Source organism: Maniola jurtina, chromosome 25, assembly GCF_905333055.1.
Source record: "Maniola jurtina chromosome 25, ilManJurt1.1, whole genome shotgun sequence".
Taxonomy (NCBI): domain Eukaryota; kingdom Metazoa; phylum Arthropoda; class Insecta; order Lepidoptera; family Nymphalidae; genus Maniola; species Maniola jurtina.
Window position 1 is genome coordinate 2,836,405 of NC_060053.1, and position 21,269 is coordinate 2,857,673.

General features: G+C 37.3%; 1 protein-coding gene across 1 annotated transcript; it reads left to right on the plus strand.

Moving 5' to 3' along the window:
* The first annotated feature begins 321 nt into the window (after positions 1-321).
* LOC123878064 lies at positions 322-3,067 on the plus strand. Its single transcript, XM_045925089.1, has one exon. The coding sequence runs from the start codon at positions 467-469 to the stop codon at positions 3,053-3,055; it is 2,589 nt and encodes an 862-aa protein (XP_045781045.1). The 5' UTR covers positions 322-466; the 3' UTR covers positions 3,056-3,067.
* Positions 3,068-21,269: the final 18,202 nt, after the last annotated feature.

The window sequence follows — 21,269 nt, forward strand, 5'->3', positions numbered from 1 at the left end:
ACCAAACATTCATGGGCGTTAAAGACTGCTTCTCAATTAGAAAAACCTCGATATGTTATATTTGGTTTGCAAACTAATAGAAAAAATGTTAAAAACAGAGACAGCACAATATTCGATCATTGTACATTAACCAATGTCACATTATTCCTGAATTCCCACTATTATCCGTATGATGCTTTAAATCTCAAGTTTGAGGAAAATAAATACAGTATATTATACGACATGTACACCAAGTTTCGTCAGTCGTTTTACAACCTTCCTATTGATCCACTGCTTGATCTTCATACATTTAAAGAAATAGCGCCTTTATTTCCAATGTATACTTAAAGCAGTACCGAAGACACTTCATATCCTAATCTTTACCGAGACTTGGCTTACATCCGAACAAGACGCCCGTCTATACCAGCTACCAAATTACACACATATATATAACTATAGAAAAAGCAGTAAGGGTGGTGGCGTATCTATGTTTATTCATAATAGTATTAAATATGACATAACGGAGCAATTAACAGAAAATGGAAATCACTATTTATGGATATATTTAAACAAGTTTGCACTAAATATTGGCGGAGTCTATAAACCCGGTGAGTCCAACGTTAATAAATTTTTGGAAATATACTCAACTCAATTGGAAAAACGTAAAAGAACAATTGCTTTTGGTGATTTTAACTTGGACCTTTTAGGTACCAATAATAATACTGTGAATTACTTGAGAATGATAGAAGAAGCTGGATATGATATAATAAATAAAATAGACAAAGAATACTGTACACGTGAGACATCTACAACCCAGACTATCCTAGACCACGTATGCACTGACTTAAATAATAACAGATTCACACTTTCTATCATCGAATCATCTTTATCTGACCACAAGCAAATCTACATGGAATTATCAAAATGTAATACAGAAACACTTCAACGGGTTCAGTATACTGCCATGGATTACGAAGGACTACTAAAAAGCTGTACAGAAACTAAACCTATAATTGAAAACTACCACTACCTAGAAAATTATATAACAGAACAAGTAGCGCAAAATAAAATAACTAAAACCAAAATATTAAACTTACCACAGAAAGACTGGATTAATAAAAGCATTATCGATGGGATTAATAGACGTAATATCTACTGGAAAAGCTTGAAAAAAGACAGTGAAAATGAAGACTTATTGAAAAAATATAATTTAGAAAGAAAAAGAGTAAATGACATGATTAGGGATACTAAGAAAATCTACTATTATAATGAATTCAATAAGTGTAAAAATAAACCAAAAAAGATGTGGGACGTCATCAATACTTTAGCTGTGAATAAACTTAAGAACACTACTACTCTGCCTAAACTCACCACAGCTACTGATACTGTAACAGATGGTTATAAGATTTGTCAGACTTTTAATGACTTTTTCTTGACAATAGGGACACAATTAGCAAATAACATACACTCAAAATACCATACAAGTTCAATACATAGCCTAATGTATAAAGATACCTATCAACACGATATAATTTTAAGCGAACTAAGGCCCTGCAATGTAAAGGAAGTAGTTAAAATCATTGACAATTTAAATAGTAATACGAGCACCGGTATTGATGGAATCAGCCCAAAAACTCTGAAATGTATTAAACATGTTATTGCCAAAGATCTTATGAATTGTATTAACAAATGTCTATTACATGGGGTGTTTCCTGATAGTCTTAAAGTTGCAAAAGTTAGTCCAATTCATAAGGCAGGATCAAAATCAGATCCAAGTAATTATAGACCCATATCAGTGCTCCCTGTGATGTCCAAAATTTTTGAAAAAATAATATATGACAGACTGAATGAGTACCTAAACGCGAAAAACTTTTTGATAGAACAGCAGTATGGCTTTAGATCCAAATCAAACACTCTTTCTGCAGCAATTGACGTAGTTACTAAAATAAAGACTAACATAGATCGAAAACATGTTTGTTTAGGTATATTTATAGATTTAAAAAAAGCTTTTGATACTGTCAGCCATGAAAAGCTATTACAAAAGTTAAGTAACATGGGAATCGCAGGGACAGCACTAGATATGTTCGTTTCTTACCTTACCAACCGTCAACAGATCGTACAAATTTCTAAATATAAAAGCGACTCCCAATTAGTGAAGTGTGGTATCCCACAGGGCTCAATTTTAGGACCATTGCTCTTTCTGATATACGTAAATAATATAGTAAACTTAAATTTATCAGGGCACTTATCACTCTATGCAGATGATACTTGTCTCTTCTATTTTGCACATTCTATCCACGAAGTTATAACACAAGCACAAAAGGATCTAGATATATTAAATGAATGGTTCCTTCATAATTTACTTACAATTAATACAACTAAAACATCTTACATGATTTTCAGTGCCAAAAATAAAAAAATACCTAATTACACACCACTTCAGATAAATAACAATATTTTAAACAGATCTAAAAAAGAAAAATATCTAGGCCTAATATTAGATGACAAACTTATATGGGACTCTCATATCGACCAAATTTGTTCGAAATTAGCATCACTCACCGGAGCATTACGTAAAGTCTCAAATTGTATCCCACACAAAATCCGAACAGTAATTTACAACGCCCTTGTTAAGTCACATTTGGAGTACTTGATAGAAATCTGGGGATCAGCTGCACAAACACACATTAACAAATTGCAAAGAACCCAAAATAAACTAATAAAGACACTATTTCATTATAATTACCTAACACCAACTAAAGACCTATACAGACAAACTAAACTGCTTAACATAAAACAATTATACACATACAACACATGCCTACTCATTAGAAAAATTACTACAAAAAATGTACATACAAATATAACATTTAAACAAAGATCTATTACCCATAATCTTAGAAATAAAAGCAAAATACACATTTGGCAACCACGAACAAAAACCTATGGGAGCAAAAATATTATGTGTGAGGGTGTACATATGTTTAATAATATACCTGATATAGTCAAGCAGTCTAAAAATATTAGTCAGTTTAAGAATAGGTTAAAAATATATATAGTGGAAAATATTGTTTAAATAGAATCTGTAAATTAAATTATTACTCAAAATTGTATTAGTTAATAAGTCAGACTAAATTGTAGTAAATAAATAATTAGGTTGATACAGTTTTAATAATATAGTATAAAATATAAAAAAAGTGTAAATGCATGCGTCTGTGTAAGTACTGAAATGTATATTGTAATCTTAATGTAAGTGAACAGTGTGTTCTTTTTGAGAATAAATTCTTTAAACCGATTTGTCATAGATTGTTCCAGACAAAATGAAAATTTAAAAACTGGTCCAGTTGATGTTCGTCTGGAAATAGAAACGTCTCAGGAAATTCCAAGCAATACCAGCGCTTACTGTTTAATCATAAACGATCGTCTTGTGGAGTATAGGCCGCTGAGTAACATTGTTCGAAAACTATCATGAAAATTATTGTGGACGTTCAAGGTTTTAAAAATGATCAAAATTACTTTCTGCCTAAAGAGATTGCTATAGTGTATAGTGATCGAGTTCAAGTTTTGTTAATAAAACCACCATATCCCTATGAATGGCTAACAGACACAGAAAAGAAACAAGTTAAATGGATTGAAAAGAATAGAAAAATATTATGGAGCGAGGGAATCGTGCCTTACGAGACCTATAAATACCATCTAATAGATATTTTAAAAAATAATGATATTTATTGTAAAGGCCTTGAAAAGCAGTTATGGTTAAAAGATATATTAAGTAATCCTAACGTACATAATTTAGAAGATAAAGGATGTCCTCGTTTATTAACATTGTATGAGTTGTATAATTCACATTCTGACATATATAGTTGTGTTTATCATCCGACCATCTGTGCGCTGAAAAATGTAACTTGTTTAAAAAAGTGGTGTATGAATAATAAAGTTTTAGATGATTAAATATGCTTGTTTAATTTCCATATACCTGCTTCTTTTATTTAATTTACTGATTATACTCGTATTGAAAACACAATATTTGGTGTAGGTTGTTATAGCCAAATAGTTGTTTTTCATGTTGTAAAAATATTACATTTGAAGAGTAATTTTAAAATTCAAGGTTTCTTAGTACCTATCTAGTTTTATCAACATATTTGCTCGTGCAAATAGAATGAATATTTCGTTCTTAAACCATGTGAATAGTTTGTTCAAAATACGGATAGTTGATTAATTTTTGCTTGGATTTAGCTACACTCCATTTATTTAATGTGTTGTTGAGGACAGTAGTTTAGAATTGGGGAATTCTGTATCAAAATTGGTGGCGATTTTGGATCACGGCGAGCGAAGCGAGCGAGCGTAGCGAGAGTGATCCAAAATCCCCACCAATTTTGATACAGAATCCCCAATTCAACACTACTGAAGGTTACAGTAACTAGAAAAGAGCTGGTAACTTTCAAACGGCTGAACCGATTTTCTTGAATGATAGCTAAGAACACTCTCGATCAAGCCACCTTTCAAACAAAAAAAAACTAAATTAAAATCGGTTCATTCGTTTAGGAGCTACGATGCCACAGACAGATACACAGATACACACGTCAAACTTATAACACCCCTCTTTTTGGGTCGGGGGTTAAAAACACATTCACTTAATTAGTTACAACAAAACATTACCGTGAACAATAGAAGATTATAGAACAATTGAAAACAAACATAGAACAATTAAATTAGATCCTATTTGGGTCATTGACAAGTCAAAGAGTCAACGTCAATTTAAATCGATCTTTAAGACGGGTCTCTCCGTCACTCGCTCCATACAAACGTAGTTCGTCTCTCATTGGAATAATAACCACTCATACTCAATGGAATTTTGTAGAAACGTTCCGGGAACTAATATCTATGCCTGTGGTTTCTAGATTTCCGTTAAAATATTCGGTTTCAAAGTTACGCGGTCTTAAAAATTCACATACAAATCTTTGAGCCCCTGTAATTTTAAAACTACATATTTTTATAAAAAATTAAACCCCCCCCGGGCAAAAATGTTAGTTTCTAGAAATATGTCTGCAAAATTTCATGGACTTTGGTTGCTTAATAAATCAAATGAAATTGGGACTACGATTGTATGGAGTAAGTGACGGAGAGAGCCCTGTTAAACCTGTTACGAGTCCGCCAATCTGGCTTACTAGTTCCAAACAAAAGTTTGTTAAGGACGTCTTTGCAAAATGAATAGGTATCAAAATTGCACTACTACATAAGTACACTGCCCACACGCACACAGCTGCGTCAAAATGAGTGAATCGACTTGATTTTGATACTTTGATATTTTTATTTTATTTTATATTTGGTCATCTATTTTTTTTTAACAGTTTTTTTTTTAAATATGTATCTTGACAATAATACAGTAAGTAGAACAGTGCCTACAGACTAAGGGTCTGATGATGAAATATTTCACCATGACTTCTTGGCAATGAACAACATTTCCATGCTTATGAAATTATGAGCTCCTACTATGACTAAAATAATCTGAGAAGGATAGCATTACATTACCTCCCGACTTGATGAAATTGCATACTTTGGAACCTACTACTGGAACTCAGAGACGAATAGAGCTAGGTGTTTCGAGTTTGGGCTCATTTTCTTAGTCATGATGAGATCTTACCTCCGGATTTGTGGAGTGACCTGATGGTATACCTCGGAAGTCACTATTGGAACTCGGAGACGAATAGAGCTAGGTGTTTCGAGTTTGGACTCATTTTCTTAGTCATGATGAGATCTTACCTCCGGATTTGTGGAGTGACCTGATGGTATCCTCGGAAGTCACTATTGGAACTCGGAGACGAATAGAGCTAGGTGTTTCGAGTTTGGGCTCATTTTCTTAGTCATGAAGAGATCTTACCTCCGGATTTGTGGAGTGACCTGATGGTACACCTCGGAAGTCACTATTGGAACTCGGAGACGAATAGAGCTAGGTGTTTCGAGTTTGGGCTCATTTTCTTAGTCATGATGAGATCTTACCTCCGGATTTGTGGAGTGACCTGATGGTATACCTCGGAAGTCACTATTGGAACTCGAAGACGAATAGAGCTAGGTGTTTCGAGTTTGGGCTCATTTTCTTAGTCATGATGAGATCTTACCTCCGGATTTGTGGAGTGACCTGATGGTATACCTCGAAAGTCACTATTGGAACTCGGAGACGAATAGAGCTAGGTGTTTCGAGTTTGGGCTCATTTTATTAGTCATGATGAGATCTTACCTCCGAATTTGTGGAGTGACCTGATGGTATACCTCGGAAGTCACTATTGGAACTCGGAGACGAATAGAGCTAGGTGTTTCGAGTTTGGGCTCATTTTCTTAGTCATGATGAGATCTTACCTCCGGATTTGTGGAGTGACCTGATGGTATACCTCGGAAGTCACTATTGGAACTCGGAGACGAATAGAGCTAGGTGTTTCGAGTTTGGACTAATTTTCTTAGTCATGATGAGATCTTACCTCCGGATTTGTGGAGTGACCTGATGGTATCATCGGAAGTCACTATTGGAACTCGGAGACGAATAGAGCTAGGTGTTTCGAGTTTGGGCTCATTTTCTTAGTCATGAAGAGATCTTACCTCCGGATTTGTGGAGTGACCTGATGGTATACCTCGGAAGTCACTATTGGAACTCGGAGACGAATAGAGCTAGGTGTTTCGAGTTAGGGCTCATTTTCTTAGTCATGATGAGATCTTACCTCCGGATTTGTGGAGTGACCTGATGGTATACCTCGGAAGTCACTATTGGAACTCGGAGACGAATAGAGCTAGGTGTTTCGAGTTTGGGCTCATTTTCTTAGTCATGATGAGATCTTACCTCCGGATTTGTGGAGTGACCTGATGGTATACCTCGAAAGTCACTATTGGAACTCGGAAACGAATAGAGCTAGGTGTTTCGAGTTTGGGCTCATTTTATTAGTCATGATGAGATCTTACCTCCGGATTTGTGGAGTGACCTGATGGTATACCTCGGAAGTCACTATTGGAACTCGGAGACGAATAGAGCTAGGTGTTTCGAGTTTGGGCTCATTTTCTTATTCATGATGAGATCTTACCTCCGGATTTGTGGAGTGACCTGATGGTATACTTTGGAAGTCACTATTGGAACTCGAAGACGAATAGAGCTAGGTGTTTCGAGTTTGGGCTCATTTTCTTAGTCATGATGAGATCTTACCTCCGGATTTGTGGAGTGACCTGATGGTATACTTTGGAAGTCACTATTGGAACTCGAAGACGAATAGAGCTAGGTGTTTCGAGTTTGGGCTCATTTTCTTAGTCATGATGAGATCTTACCTCCGGATTTGTGGAGTGACCTGATGGTATCATCGGAAGTCACTATTGGAACTCGGAGACGAATAGAGCTAGGTGTTTCGAGTTTGGGCTCATTTTCTTAGTCATGATGAGATCTTACCTCCGGATTTGTGGAGTGACCTGATGGTATACCTCGAAAGTCACTATTGGAACTCGGAGACGAATAGAGCTAGGTGTTTCGAGTTTGGGCTCATTTTATTAGTCATGATGAGATCTTACCTCCGGATTTGTGGAGTGACCTGATGGTATACCTCGGAAGTCACTATTGGAACTCGGAGACGAATAGAGCTAGGTGTTTCGAGTTTAGGCTCATTTTCTTAGTCATGATGAGATCTTACCTCCGGATTTGTGGAGTGACCTGATGGTATACTTTGGAAGTCACTATTGGAACTCGAAGACGAATAGAGCTAGGTGTTTCGAGTTTGGACTAATTTTCTTAGTCATGATGAGATCTTACCTCCGGATTTGTGGAGTGACCTGATGGTATCATCGGAAGTCACTATTGGAACTCGGAGACGAATAGAGCTAGGTGTTTCGAGTTTGGGCTCATTTTCTTAGTCATGAAGAGATCTTACCTCCAGATTTGTGGAGTGACCTGATGGTATACCTCGGAAGTCACTATTGGAACTCGGAGACGAATAGAGCTAGGTGTTTCGAGTTAGGGCTCATTTTCTTAGTCATGATGAGATCTTACCTCCGGATTTGTGGAGTGACCTGATGGTATACCTTGGAAGTCACTATTGGAACTCGGAGACGAATAGAGCTAGGTGTTTCGAGTTTGGGCTCATTTTCTTAGTCATGATGAGATCTTACCTCCGGATTTGTGGAGTGACCTGATGGTATACCTCGAAAGTCACTATTGGAACTCGGAGACGAATAGAGCTAGGTGTTTCGAGTTTGGGCTCATTTTCTTAGTCATGATGAGATCTTACCTCCGGATTTGTGGAGTGACCTGATGGTATACCTCGGAAGTCACTATTGGAACTCGGAGACGAATAGAGTTAGGTGTTTCGAGTTTGGGCTCATTTTCTTAGTCATGATGAGATCTTACCTCCGGATTTGTGGAGTGACCTGATGGTATACTTTGGAAGTCACTATTAGAACTCGAAGACGAATAGAGCTAGGTGTTTCGAGTTTGGACTCATTTTCTTAGTCATGATGAGATCTTACCTCCGGATTTGTGGAGTGACCTGATGGTATCATCGGAAGTCACTATTGGAACTCGGAGACGAATAGAGCTAGGTGTTTCGAGTTTGGGCTCATTTTCTTAGTCATGAAGAGATCTTACCTCCGGATTTGTGGAGTGACCTGATGGTATACCTCGGAAGTCACTATTGGAACTCGGAGACGAATAGAGCTAGGTGTTTCGAGTTAGGGCTCATTTTCTTAGTCATGATGAGATCTTACCTCCGGATTTGTGGAGTGACCTGATGGTATACCTCGGAAGTCACTATTGGAACTCGGAGACGAATAGAGCTAGGTGTTTCGAGTTTGGGCTCATTTTCTTAGTCATGATGAGATCTTACCTCCGGATTTGTGGAGTGACCTGATGGTATACCTCGAAAGTCACTATTGGAACTCGGAGACGAATAGAGCTAGGTGTTTCGAGTTTGGGCTCATTTTATTAGTCATGATGAGATCTTACCTCCGGATTTGTGGAGTGACCTGATGGTATACCTCGGAAGTCACTATTGGAACTCGGAGACGAATAGAGCTAGGTGTTTCGAGTTTGGGCTCATTTTCTTAGTCATGATGAGATCTTACCTCCGGATTTGTGGAGTGACCTGATGGTATACTCTGGAAGTCACTATTGGAACTCGAAGACGAATAGAGCTAGGTGTTTCGAGTTTGGACTCATTTTCTTAGTCATGATGAGATCTTACCTCCGGATTTGTGGAGTGACCTGATGGTATCATCGGAAGTCACTATTGGAATTCGGAGACGAATAGAGCTAGGTGTTTCGAGTTTGGGCTCATTTTCTTAGTCATGATGAGATCTTACCTCCGGATTTGTGGAGTGACCTGATGGTATACCTCGGAAGTCACTATTGGAACTCGGAGACGAATAGAGCTAGGTGTTTCGAGTTTGGGCTCATTTTCTTAGTCATGATGAGATCTTACCTCCGGATTTGTGGAGTGACCTGATGTTATACCTCGGAAGCCACTATTGGAACTCGGAGACGAATAGAGCTAGGTTTTTCGAGTTTGAGCTCATTTTCTTAGTCATGATGAGATCTTACCTCCGGATTTGTGGAGTGACCTGATGGTATACCTCGGAAGTCACTATTGGAACTCGGAGACGAATAGAGCTAGGTGTTTCGAGTTTGGGCTCGTTTTGTTAGTTATGACGAGATTATACCTTGAAACTTGTTGGAGTGCTCTGAAGGTATACTTCAAAAGCCACTATTGGACTTTCGAGTCGAGTAGAGTTAGATGTTATGAGTTTGAGCTCGTTTTGTAAGTTCCAATAGTGACTTCCGAGGTATACCATCAGGTCACTCCACAAATCCGGAGGTAAGATCTCATCATGACTAAGAAAATGAGCCCGAACTCGAAACAGCTAGCTTTATTCGTCTCCGAGTTCCAATAGTGACATCCGAGGTATACCATCAGGTCACTTCACGAATCCGGAGGTAACATCTCATCATGACTAAGAAAATGAGCCCAAACTCGAAACACCTAGCTCTATTCGTCTCCGAGTTCCAATAGTGACTTCCGAGGTATACCATCAGGTCACTCCACAAATCCGGAGGTAAGATCTCATCATGACTAAGAAAATGAGCTCAAACTCGAAAAACCTAGCTCTATTCGTCTCCGAGTTCCAATAGTGGCTTCCGAGGTATACTATCAGGTCACTCCACAAATCCGGAGGTAAGATCTCATCATGACTAAGAAAATGAGCCCAAACTCGAAACACCTAGCTCTATTCGTCTCCGAGTTCCAATAGTGACTTCCGAGGTATACCATCAGGTCACTCCACAAATCCGGAGGTAAGATCTCATCATGACTAAGAAAATGAGCCCGAACTCGAAACAGCTAGCTCTATTCGTCTCCGAGTTCCAATAGTGACTTCCGAGGTATACCATCAGGTCACTTCACAAATCCGGAGGTAAGATCTCATCATGACTAAGAAAATGAGCCCAAACTCGAAACACCTAGCTCTATTCGTCTCCGAGTTCCAATAGTGACTTCCGAGGTATACCATCAGGTCACTCCACAAATCCGGAGGTAAGATCTCATCATGACTAAGAAAATGAGCCCAAACTCGAAACACCTAGCTCTATTCGTCTCCGAGTTCCAATAGTGACTTCCGAGGTATACCATCAGGTCACTCCACAAATCCGGAGGTAAGATCTCATCATGACTAAGAAAATGAGCCCAAACTCGAAACACCTAGCTTTATTCGTCTCCGAGTTCCAATAGTGACTTCCGAGGTGTACCATCAGGTCACTCCACAAATCCGGAGGTAATATCTCATCATGACTAACAAAATGAGCCCGAACTCGAAACAGCTAGCTCTATTCGTCTCCGAGTTCCAATAGTGACTTCCGAGGTATACCATCAGGTCACTCCACAAATCCGGAGGTAAGATCTTATCATGACTAAGAAAATGAGCCCAAACTCGAAACACCTAGCTCTATTCGTCTCCGAGTTCCAATAGTGACTTCCGAGGTATACCATCAGGTCACTCCACAAATCCGGAGGTAAGATCTCATCATGACTAAGAAAATGAGCCCAAACTCGAAACACCTAGCTCTATTCGTCTCCGAGTTCCAATAGTGACTTCCGAGGTATACCATCAGGTCACTCCACAAATCCGGAGGTAAGATCTCATCATGACTAAGAAAATGAGCCCAAACTCGAAACACCTAGCTCTATTCGTCTCCGAGTTCCAATAGTGACTTCCGAGGTATACCATCAGGTCACTCCACAAATCCGGAGGTAAGATCTCATCATTACTAAGAAAATGAGCCCAAACTCGAAACACCTAGCTCTATTCGTCTCCGAGTTCCAATAGTGACTTCCGAGGTATACCATCAGGTCACTCCACAAATCCGGAGGTAAGATCTCATCATGACTAAGAAAATGAGCCCAAACTCGAAACACCTAGCTCTATTCGTCTCCGAGTTCCAATAGTGACTTTCGAGGTATACCATCAGGTCACTCCACAAATCCGGAGGTAAGATCTCGTCATGACTAAGAAAACGAGCCCAAACTCAAAACACCTAGCTCTATTCGTCTCCGAGTTCCAATAGTGACTTCCGAGGTATACCATCAGGTCACTCCACAAATCCGGAGGTAAGATCTCATCATTACTAAGAAAATGAGCCCAAACTCGAAACACCTAGCTCTATTCGTCTCCGAGTTCCAATAGTGACTTCCGAGGTATACCATCAGGTCACTCCACAAATCCGGAGGTAAGATCTCATCATGACTAAGAAAATTAGCCCAAACTCGAAACACCTAGCTCTATTCGTCTCCGAGTTCCAATAGTGACTTCCGAGGTATACCATCAGGTCACTCCACAAATCCGGAGGTAAGATCTCATCATGACTAAGAAAATGAGCCCAAACTCGAAACACCTAGCTCTATTCGTCTCCGAGTTCCAATAGTGACTTCCGAGGTATACCATCAGGTCACTCCACAAATCCGGAGGTAAGATCTCATCATTACTAAGAAAATGAGCCCAAACTCGAAACACCTAGCTCTATTCGTCTCCGAGTTCCAATAGTGACTTCCGAGGTATACCATCAGGTCACTCCACAAATCCGGAGGTAAGATCTCATCATGACTAAGAAAATGAGCCCAAACTCGAAACACCTAGCTCTATTCGTCTCCGAGTTCCAATAGTGACTTTCGAGGTATACCATCAGGTCACTCCACAAATCCGGAGGTAAGATCTCGTCATGACTAAGAAAACGAGCCCAAACTGGACACATCTAGTTCTTCTAGTCTTCAAGTTCCTGTCGCAGCCTTCGAAGTTCACTATCAGATCACTATCATGCTCAAGAAAAAATCCAGCTAACGATAAAATGTGATAATAGGTACATAATATTATCATTATTATCTTACCTTGCCAAAATATCAGCACAATCACGGAATAAGTACCTATAAATATCAGTTAGGGTTTTGTCGAACTATTTTGTGTTCGTACAGCGATCTTTTCCACATCAAAAAATTATAGCAACCGACGCAGAGACCACCCACGAAGGCGGCTGGCCGCTGACTGATATAATTTTGAAATCATACCATTGCCTGCCCAATATCAAAATAACCCTTAGTGCACTGTATTAAGGTTTGCGGTTGAAGCAAAATACGTGAAAAATTTATACACGATGTTTTTATTTATTTTTATACTATTATTAATATAATAATCCTATTTTTTGAGGTGCACATTATGTGCTAACGGAAAATATTTATTAGAAGAATAAAATCCGTACGTGAACTGAGAAAAATGTACCTAAACTTGACCCTAAATCGTTAATTCTGCGTGGAAGAGGTGAAGGAAAATCGTTCTTATAGTATCAAAATTAATGATTTTATCAAAAAATTACTCGATCTCTGGAGATAAAGGACCAATCTATTTTTAGCAATCTGTAGTTCCAATTTACTTAGTATATTTTAGCCACAAAGCGTACCGAAAATCTATACAAGTGTGCAAATACGTCCTTAAATCCCAACCCTCAGATTGCAAAGCTTATTTTGATAAGATATCGATTATACTCTCTATTTGGATAATCACACGATCTGTTAGGAGTTTAGGGACCCTCCCAGAACCGAACTATATCGGTCTGTAACCCAACAGATTTGGTTAGGTACCCAACGCGACGCGGCGCCAAGGAGATGCGAGCCGCGTAGGCTGCGACACGCAAGACCAGCTGTAACTTGTAAGGGTGGCTAAGTGTAGGGGTAGTGACTCCAGATCATTTCCCGACGGTTTCTGCAGATCTCCGATCCGATGCTGAGGGGTCTCTCCGTCACTCGCTCCATACAAACGTAGTTCCAATGTCATTTGAATATTAAGCAACCAAAGTCCATGAAATTTTGCAGACGTATTCTAGAAACTAATATAGCTATGCCTGTGGTTTTCCAGGTTTCTGTTAAAATATTCGGTTTCAAAGTTATGCGGTCTTAAAAATTCACATACAAATCTTTGAGCCCCTGTAATTTTAAAACTACATATTTTTAGAAAAATCTAAAACACCACAGACACAGTTTCAAACAAAACTTTGTTAAATCCCCAACTCGCAATGATTGCAAAGCTTGTTTCGATGAGATATCGATTATACTCTCTATTTGGATAATCACCCTATATGTTAAGAGTTTAGGACCTTCCCCAGAACCGAACTGTATCGGTCTCTAACGAGGCCACTAACCCAACAAAGGTCACCAAATTGCCCGTTTTCACACTATACTCATTATTTATTGCTGCTATTCCAAAGGTTTCTTTTTATTGCTTTGTTTCAAGGGTCTAGGACTCTCGCTTCTTTAAATAACCGATACTATATCATCAGGTAGTCCTATGAAATGAAATGAAATGAAATGAAATGATTTCTTTGTGTGAATATGGGATGACAAAAATATGTTTACAATACAGAGTTAAACCATTATATCCAGTCAGGAAACCCTGACATACAATTTTTGTTTTGATAAAGTACAGTTAAGTAATAATAAGGATAAAATAAAAATAGTAAATATCTTAAAAAACTTTAAAACATAATGTTACATGGCTTCACATACTACCAGAGATTAATTAATCATAGAAAACAACCAAAATACTCAAATGCATTAAGTTTTTAATGCATTTGAGTATTTTAACCCCCGACCCAAAAAGAGGGGTGTTATTAGTTTGACGTGTGTATCCGTGTATCTGTCTGTGGCATCGTAGCTCCTAAACTGATAAACCGATTATAGCACCAGCGCCTCCCCAGCGCCATCTAGTTCTTGACCTAAAAAGTTCCTCCGCTGTCCGTCCGTCCGTCTGTCCGTGTATCTTGTTAACCGTAATAGGCAGAGAGTTGAAATAATTAGAGAGAGTCATTTCAGAGTTGTTCACAGAATATGAATTTCTATTGCCCCTATAACGACAAATAATAAAAAATTGAAAATGACTGCCATGAAAATTAAATAAAAATTAAAAACGTGTCATTTCTTGTATCGGTACGGAACCCTTCATGTGTGAGTCCGACTCGCATTTAACCGATTTTTACAAAGTGTCTCCTAATGATGGCTACACCTAATCCATAAGGGCGGTTTTATATTATTAACGTTTTTGTAGCGCGTATGTAACGCGGCTTTGGTCGCATCAACCGCGCCGGCCCACTACTGAGTACGGGTCTCCTCTCAGGATGAGAAGAAAGGAAATTGAGGCCATAGTCTGCCACGCTCGCCCAGTTCGGACTGGCAGGCTACACACCTTTGATAACATCATGGAGAACTCTAAGGCATGCAGGTTTCTTTATCTAAAGGGTAATGCTGCCAGCATCTTGGGTACAATGCCTTGCTGCGGTGATCTCGATGAGATTTTAGATTTAATTTAAGTTATTTAAGATTTAATTTAGATTTAAGTTTATTTTATATAATCTATACTACTAATAAATAAAATTGAAGTGACTGTCTGTTTGAACGGGCTAATCTTCGGAATGGCTGAACCTATTTTGACGGGACTGTCACAGACAAGTGTGTCACAGATAAACCAAGGAGTAACTTAAGCTACTTTTTTAACCAACTTAAAAAAATGGAGAAGTTGTGTTTTTCTACCTATGCACTGATATCTCCGAAATTTCTGCACCGATTTGCGTAATATTTTTTAATCGATAGAGGAACTTTAGGACATTGTTCCATAAAAAAATTTGGATCCTGATCCAATGATTTGGATCCTCCTCAATCCTGATGCTGCAGGGGATCTGACCAATCTACGCGGGCGAAGCTGGGGGCTTCATCTAGTTGTCAATAATTCCGTTAAAATAAATTAAAGTTATTGTCAACTCATTTTCATTCGTTCTACTAGTCTGAAATTGATTGCGAAATCCAATAATATGCTATATTAATTCTATATCTATATTTCCCAATAATAATGAAGAGTTCTCAATCAACAAACACATTTTCGTAACGAAGCGCGTCGTATTTCCTCCAAGGCTTCCTCGTGATGGATCGATGTGAACACACGCTGATTGGCTCCGAGCCTCTGACACCAGCTGATAATATTTGTTTAATTAACGGTTGTAACAACATAACGAATGTCATACTTATTATAATTCACACCCCAAGCAAATCACACTTTTACTAATATTATACAGGCGAAAGTTTGTATGTGTGTCTGTGTGTGTGTGTGTGTATGTTTGTTACTCCTTCACGCAAAAACTACTGGACGGATTTGGCTGAAATTTGGATTGAAGATAGATAATATTCTGGATTAGCACATAGGCTGCTTTTTATCCCGGAAAATCAAAGAGTTCCCACGGGATTTCAAAAAAGCTAAATCCACGCGGGCATCGGCTAGTAAAGGATATGATTATTATGATCAAAATACTTCATTTAGAAACTAAGAAAAATTGTTTATTTATAATCTATAGACGTAAGAGGATATTCAATTATTTTCGACAAATAATTTCGTTACGCCCGCGCCCTAGATGGTGTTCGGAATATTTCTATGCTTTGTCGTTCACTGATAACAACATGTTATAGCCTAGCAGTTTTCATGTAAAACACCCACATGGAAGTTCTCCTCTGATAAACGTATCACTTTTACACAGACATAACAGACGGACGGACAGACAGACAGACAACAAAGTGGGTTCCGTTTTTCCTTTTGAGGTACGGAATCCTAAAAATGGCAGCTTTCCTCTTATGAACGTGTCGCTTTTACGATGATTTCACCCTAACCGGCACAGTCGGCGCTTATGGCTGCCCATTCTTTTCATAGCCAATAACCTAAAGTTAGGAAGTTGCGCGTAAAAACTTGCGGGGACATAAAAATGTTTTATGATAGCTACGAGTTTAGGTCGACCGTAAATAACGACACCCTCCAAACTTTGTGACGTATGATCTACGCCTTGGGGCCTGTGCGACTTTTATATGACTGTTGTGCGACTAATGTGTGTTCCTATGAAACAAACTCAAAGCTGTAGAATGTAGAAGATACAATTGCTTAATAACTTTGGTTGAACTAAATCCAACTACTCCATATACTAATTTTAGTACTTAACAGGGCTCTCTCCGTCACTTACTCCATACAATCGTAGTCCCAATTTAATTTGAATATTAAGGAACTAAAGTCCATGAAACTTTGCAGACATATTCTAGAAACTAATATCTGTGCCTGTGGTTTTTAGATTTTTCTAAAAATATGTAGTTTTAAAATTACAGGGGCTCAAAGATTTGTATGTGAATTATTAAGACTGCGTAACTTTGAAACCGAATATTTTAACGGAAATCTGGAAAACCACAGGCTTTATATTATACTTAATATTATATTATATTATATTATATTATACCACAGATATTATTTCCCGGAACGTTTGTATTCCAATGAGAGACAAACTACATTTGTATGGAGCGAGTGACGGAGAGACCCCTCTTAATCTTAATCTATGTTCTATCTATCATCATGATCAACCCATCGCCGGTTCACTACTGAGCACGGGTCACCTCTCAGAATGAAAAATGTTTTTACTACCACGTCAGCCAAGTGCGGATTGAAAAAAATAAAAACATGACTGCCCTGCCATAAACCGAATTAAAAAGTAAAAATGTTCACATTTGAAATTGATGCCAACAATTTGGTCACTTGGAAATATGTAAGGATTCTTATGATACCTCTATATCCAAATCTGTTCAAGCATATAGAAATTATGGTAGAATGAAGAAACTCACATAGGCACATACCTACAGACATGAACCCTGAAAATATTACACTTCTTTTTTAACCCCCAAACTAAAAAGAGGGGTGTTATAAGTTTGACGTGTGTATCTGTGTATCTGTATGTGGCATCGTAGCTCCTAAACTAATGAACCGATTTTAATTTAGTTTTTTTTGTTTGAAAGGTGGCGGCTTGATCGAGAGTGTTCTTAGCTATAATAATCCAAGAAAATCGGTTCAGCCGTTTGAAAGTTGTCAGCTCTTTTCTAGTTACTGTAACCTTCACTTGTTGGGGGTGTTATAAATTTTTAATTTACACTTGTTAGCGATTAAATCGTCAGTTTCCTATCCCATCATCCATCTTAAATGAATGACAGCTAAATTCACATGTTAACTAAAACTAAAAGTAATGTAGCTAATCTGTTGTACACAATTTCTAAACTAAAATGAAATGTCTAAATAATTATATTGCTCCCTTTCATAAAACTCCCTGTGGAAAAGGATAGCACTAGATTACAGTATATAGCAAGCAGAATTATTTTGTTTACGCTACCAGCTAATATTTTGTCATAATAAATCAAAAACAAAATCCATTGGACTGTTACCAAGTCAGCAAATCCGTCCGTCTAATAGCCGGACATAAATCCTGCTCAGCCGAAACCAGGACAGCTATGGCATCCAGCCAGACAGGCTATCAACGGTAAAAATATTAGAAATGTGTATAATTAATGCGTACGCTACCATAGAAGAATAAAATTATTGGCCTTTTGGATAGTCAGAAAAATATAGTCCGTACTTTGAACTTACAGTGGCATGAAAAAGTTTTAGACTTACGGGTAAGTCCTAAATCAAAAATTGAAGTGTCGTGTCTGTTTGAATGGGCTAATCTTCGGAATGGCTAAACCTATTTTGACGGGACTTTCACAGACAAGTAGAGGATTAACCAAGGAGTAACATAGGCTACTTTTTAACCGACTTTGAAAAATGGAGTTGTGTTTTTCTACCTATGTACACTGATATCTCCGAGATTTCTCAACCGATTTGCGTTTTATTTAAGGAACTTTGCTACATTTGTTCCATAAAAAATTTGGATTCCAACTTCTCAATCCTAATGCTGCTTGACGAAGTTGTGGGTATTATCTAGTGAAAAATATTTATTAGTAGGCCACGCAGGCCAATTTATAGCGCTTATGACAAATCAAGACTCACTGTGATGCGAATTCTAATGAGAAGAGCCCGCAAGAAACTCGGCAGTTGCTCTTTTTATAAGGCAGACAGTTTCATTGCGATTTATAATATTAGTATGGTTTTCATTACAAAACTACTTCCGTATGGACCAGTTTTCACACAAAAGTTAGACTCAAAGCGCAGTCATGTTATACTTTTAAATAAAACTACTATAAAATGCGAAAATTAAACGCAAATAAATTAACCACGACCAAAACTTTTTGCATTTACCATGTACGGTATTCCTAATGCAATAGAGTTCAAATTGGTCTAACATTACGTTGTTGAACAAATCTGGAACTGTAATTTATCTTGTTTCGTTTAGGGACAGAGCTTAAACAAACAGATTCATCTTAATACAACTGGGAATGGGTTTAAATAATAGTAATAATATTACGAGGGTTTCGTGGTTTATAGTTTAAGTCAGTGTTTTGACCGCATGCAAACCATAATTTTAGTTTAGTGTCTTTAAAACCACACGACTTTGTCGCTTAAACGGTGGATTAAAGATATCAGAGGCATTGAATATAATGATATTGAGACATTAGCATAGTTAGTAAGTGGACTACACAAATTTCAAAACCCTATTTTACCCCTTTAGGGGCTTAGGGGTTAAATTTTCAAAAATCTTTTCTTAGCAGATGTCCGTCATAATGCCAAATGTCAACCCGATCCGTCCAGTAGTTTGAGCTGTGCGTTGATAGATTAGTGATTAGTCAATCAGTCAGATACCTTTTCTTTTTACCCGACTACGGCAAAGCCAATAGGAAGGGTTATGATTTTTGTGTACCTATTTATACACTGATACTGTTGTACTATGCCGGAAAAATGCCCAAATCCGACACTCAATAATATTTAATCCATTATTTAGTATTTACTTATTAAGATACGTTTCAGGTGTTTTCAGCTGTGAGCAAAATGAGATAAGAAAGGATAAAAGTAAAACTCAATACAGCGTGAAAACTTAGTTTTAATCCTTAACTTTATTAACTTAACTTGTTACTTAAGGAAGATCTTATCTGGGAAGCGTCGCGTAGTACTAAGTTTCAGTAACTTGCTACGTCATTAAGTTATGGTTTACTATAAAAAACTAAGTAACTTTCTAGTCGTTTATATCAAGTCACTAATTTCTTGCAGATGGTGTAAAATTACAAGAGATCTCTTTCTAAGGTGCATTGCACACCGTCTCAAAACAGACTCAAGTTTCTTGATCTAGCAGTTTGAGCTATCGTTACCCCACTGGGTATAGTTATCTTACTTTGAAAATTGAAACACGTTTTAATTTTTTATAATGATGTAATCACAAATTCACGGTTTTCAGATTTATTCCTTTACTTGTGCTATAAGACCTACCTATCTTTCATGATTCTAGGTCAACGGGAAGTACCCTATAGGTTTTCTTGACAGACACGGCGGACGGACGCACAGAAAGACAGACAACAGAGTGATCCTATAAGAGTTCCGTTTTTCTTTTGAGGTACGGAACCCTAATAACCTAAAATTATCAATGCCTTAAATATACTGCTAACGACAAAATGTAAAAAAGTTTCTGCAAACAAAACAGTTCTAATTAAAAAATTACTTGATAAATATTTTGTTAAGTACGTAGGTAAATTTAAACCAATTTGCGAGTACATAAAGGATGTTCAATTAATTATATCCGTAAACTAAACTTACTTAAAATCTTACTGGAACCCTCGGAGTTCATAATTGCTCCCAACATTGAAAGAACTCTTAACTGTGTGCGTCTCTTAAATTAATCCAATTAAAATTTTAAAAGCCCTTTTAATCACACTAGGGGATTTTGTTTTTAGTTCGTTTTAAGGCTATTGTTTTCTTCTGGGAATTAGGTTAAGAGGGCTCTCTCCGTCACTCGCTTCATACAAACGTAGTTCCAATTTCATTTGAATATCAAGCAAAGAAAGTCCATGAAATTTTGCAGACATATTCTAGAAACTAATATCTATGTCTGTGGTTTTCCAGATTTCTGTTAAAATATTCGGTTTCAAAGTTACGCGGTCTTAAAAATTTACATGCAAATCTTTGAGCCCCTGTAATTTTAAGACTACAAATTTTTAGAAATATCTAAAACATCACAAACACAGATATTAGTTTCTAGAATGTGTCTGCAAAATTTCATGGACTTTGGTTCCTTAATATTCAAATGAAATTGGAACTACGATTGTATGAAGCGAGTGACGGAGAGAGCCCTGTTAATGTCAGTAATAAAGTTATGTAGAAGTGTTTAGAAAATTGTCTTGGACTGTAGTAATAAAATGATGTGATGTTTTGTATAACAGTAGTTTATTGTGCTAGAATTCATTATTAAAGAGAATGATTGAATAAAAATCATGTTTTTTTTTTATTTTAATTAAAATAATTATATATTCTTAATAATAAAAGATATTATTACTAAAAAGATTGATATTTCTTTCATTATTTGATGGAATTCTTAACCACCTTCTTATTAACGCTTTATTCAAACTTCACCAAACTCACTAATTGCTTTTGAAATTGGAAAATCTAATTATGTGCCTCCTTCAATTAAAACAATTAAATTGTTTGAAAACTTTTATTTAATTTAGAGACTAGAGGATAACTTTGTTGGAACGCAAATAGCAACTTAGACAATTTTTAATTGTTTGGTAAAACTTTTTATTCTAGTAATATTTTTATTCGCTAATAAAGAAATATTTCAAATCTTTTTTCTTTGTAAAAAAAGGTATGAATTTTTAGGGTTCCGTACCTCAAAAGGAAAAACGGAGCCCTTATAGGATAACTTTGTTGTCTGTCTGTCCGTCGTGTCTGTCAAGAAACCTATAGGGTACTTCCCGTTGACCTAGAATCACAGGTAGGTAGGTCTTATAGCACAAGTA

Bases quoted from the DNA above. Each gene is read 5' to 3' on its own strand.
- LOC123878064 (XM_045925089.1), top strand. From the start codon at position 467: ATGTTTATTCATAATAGTATTAAATATGACATAACGGAGCAATTAACA.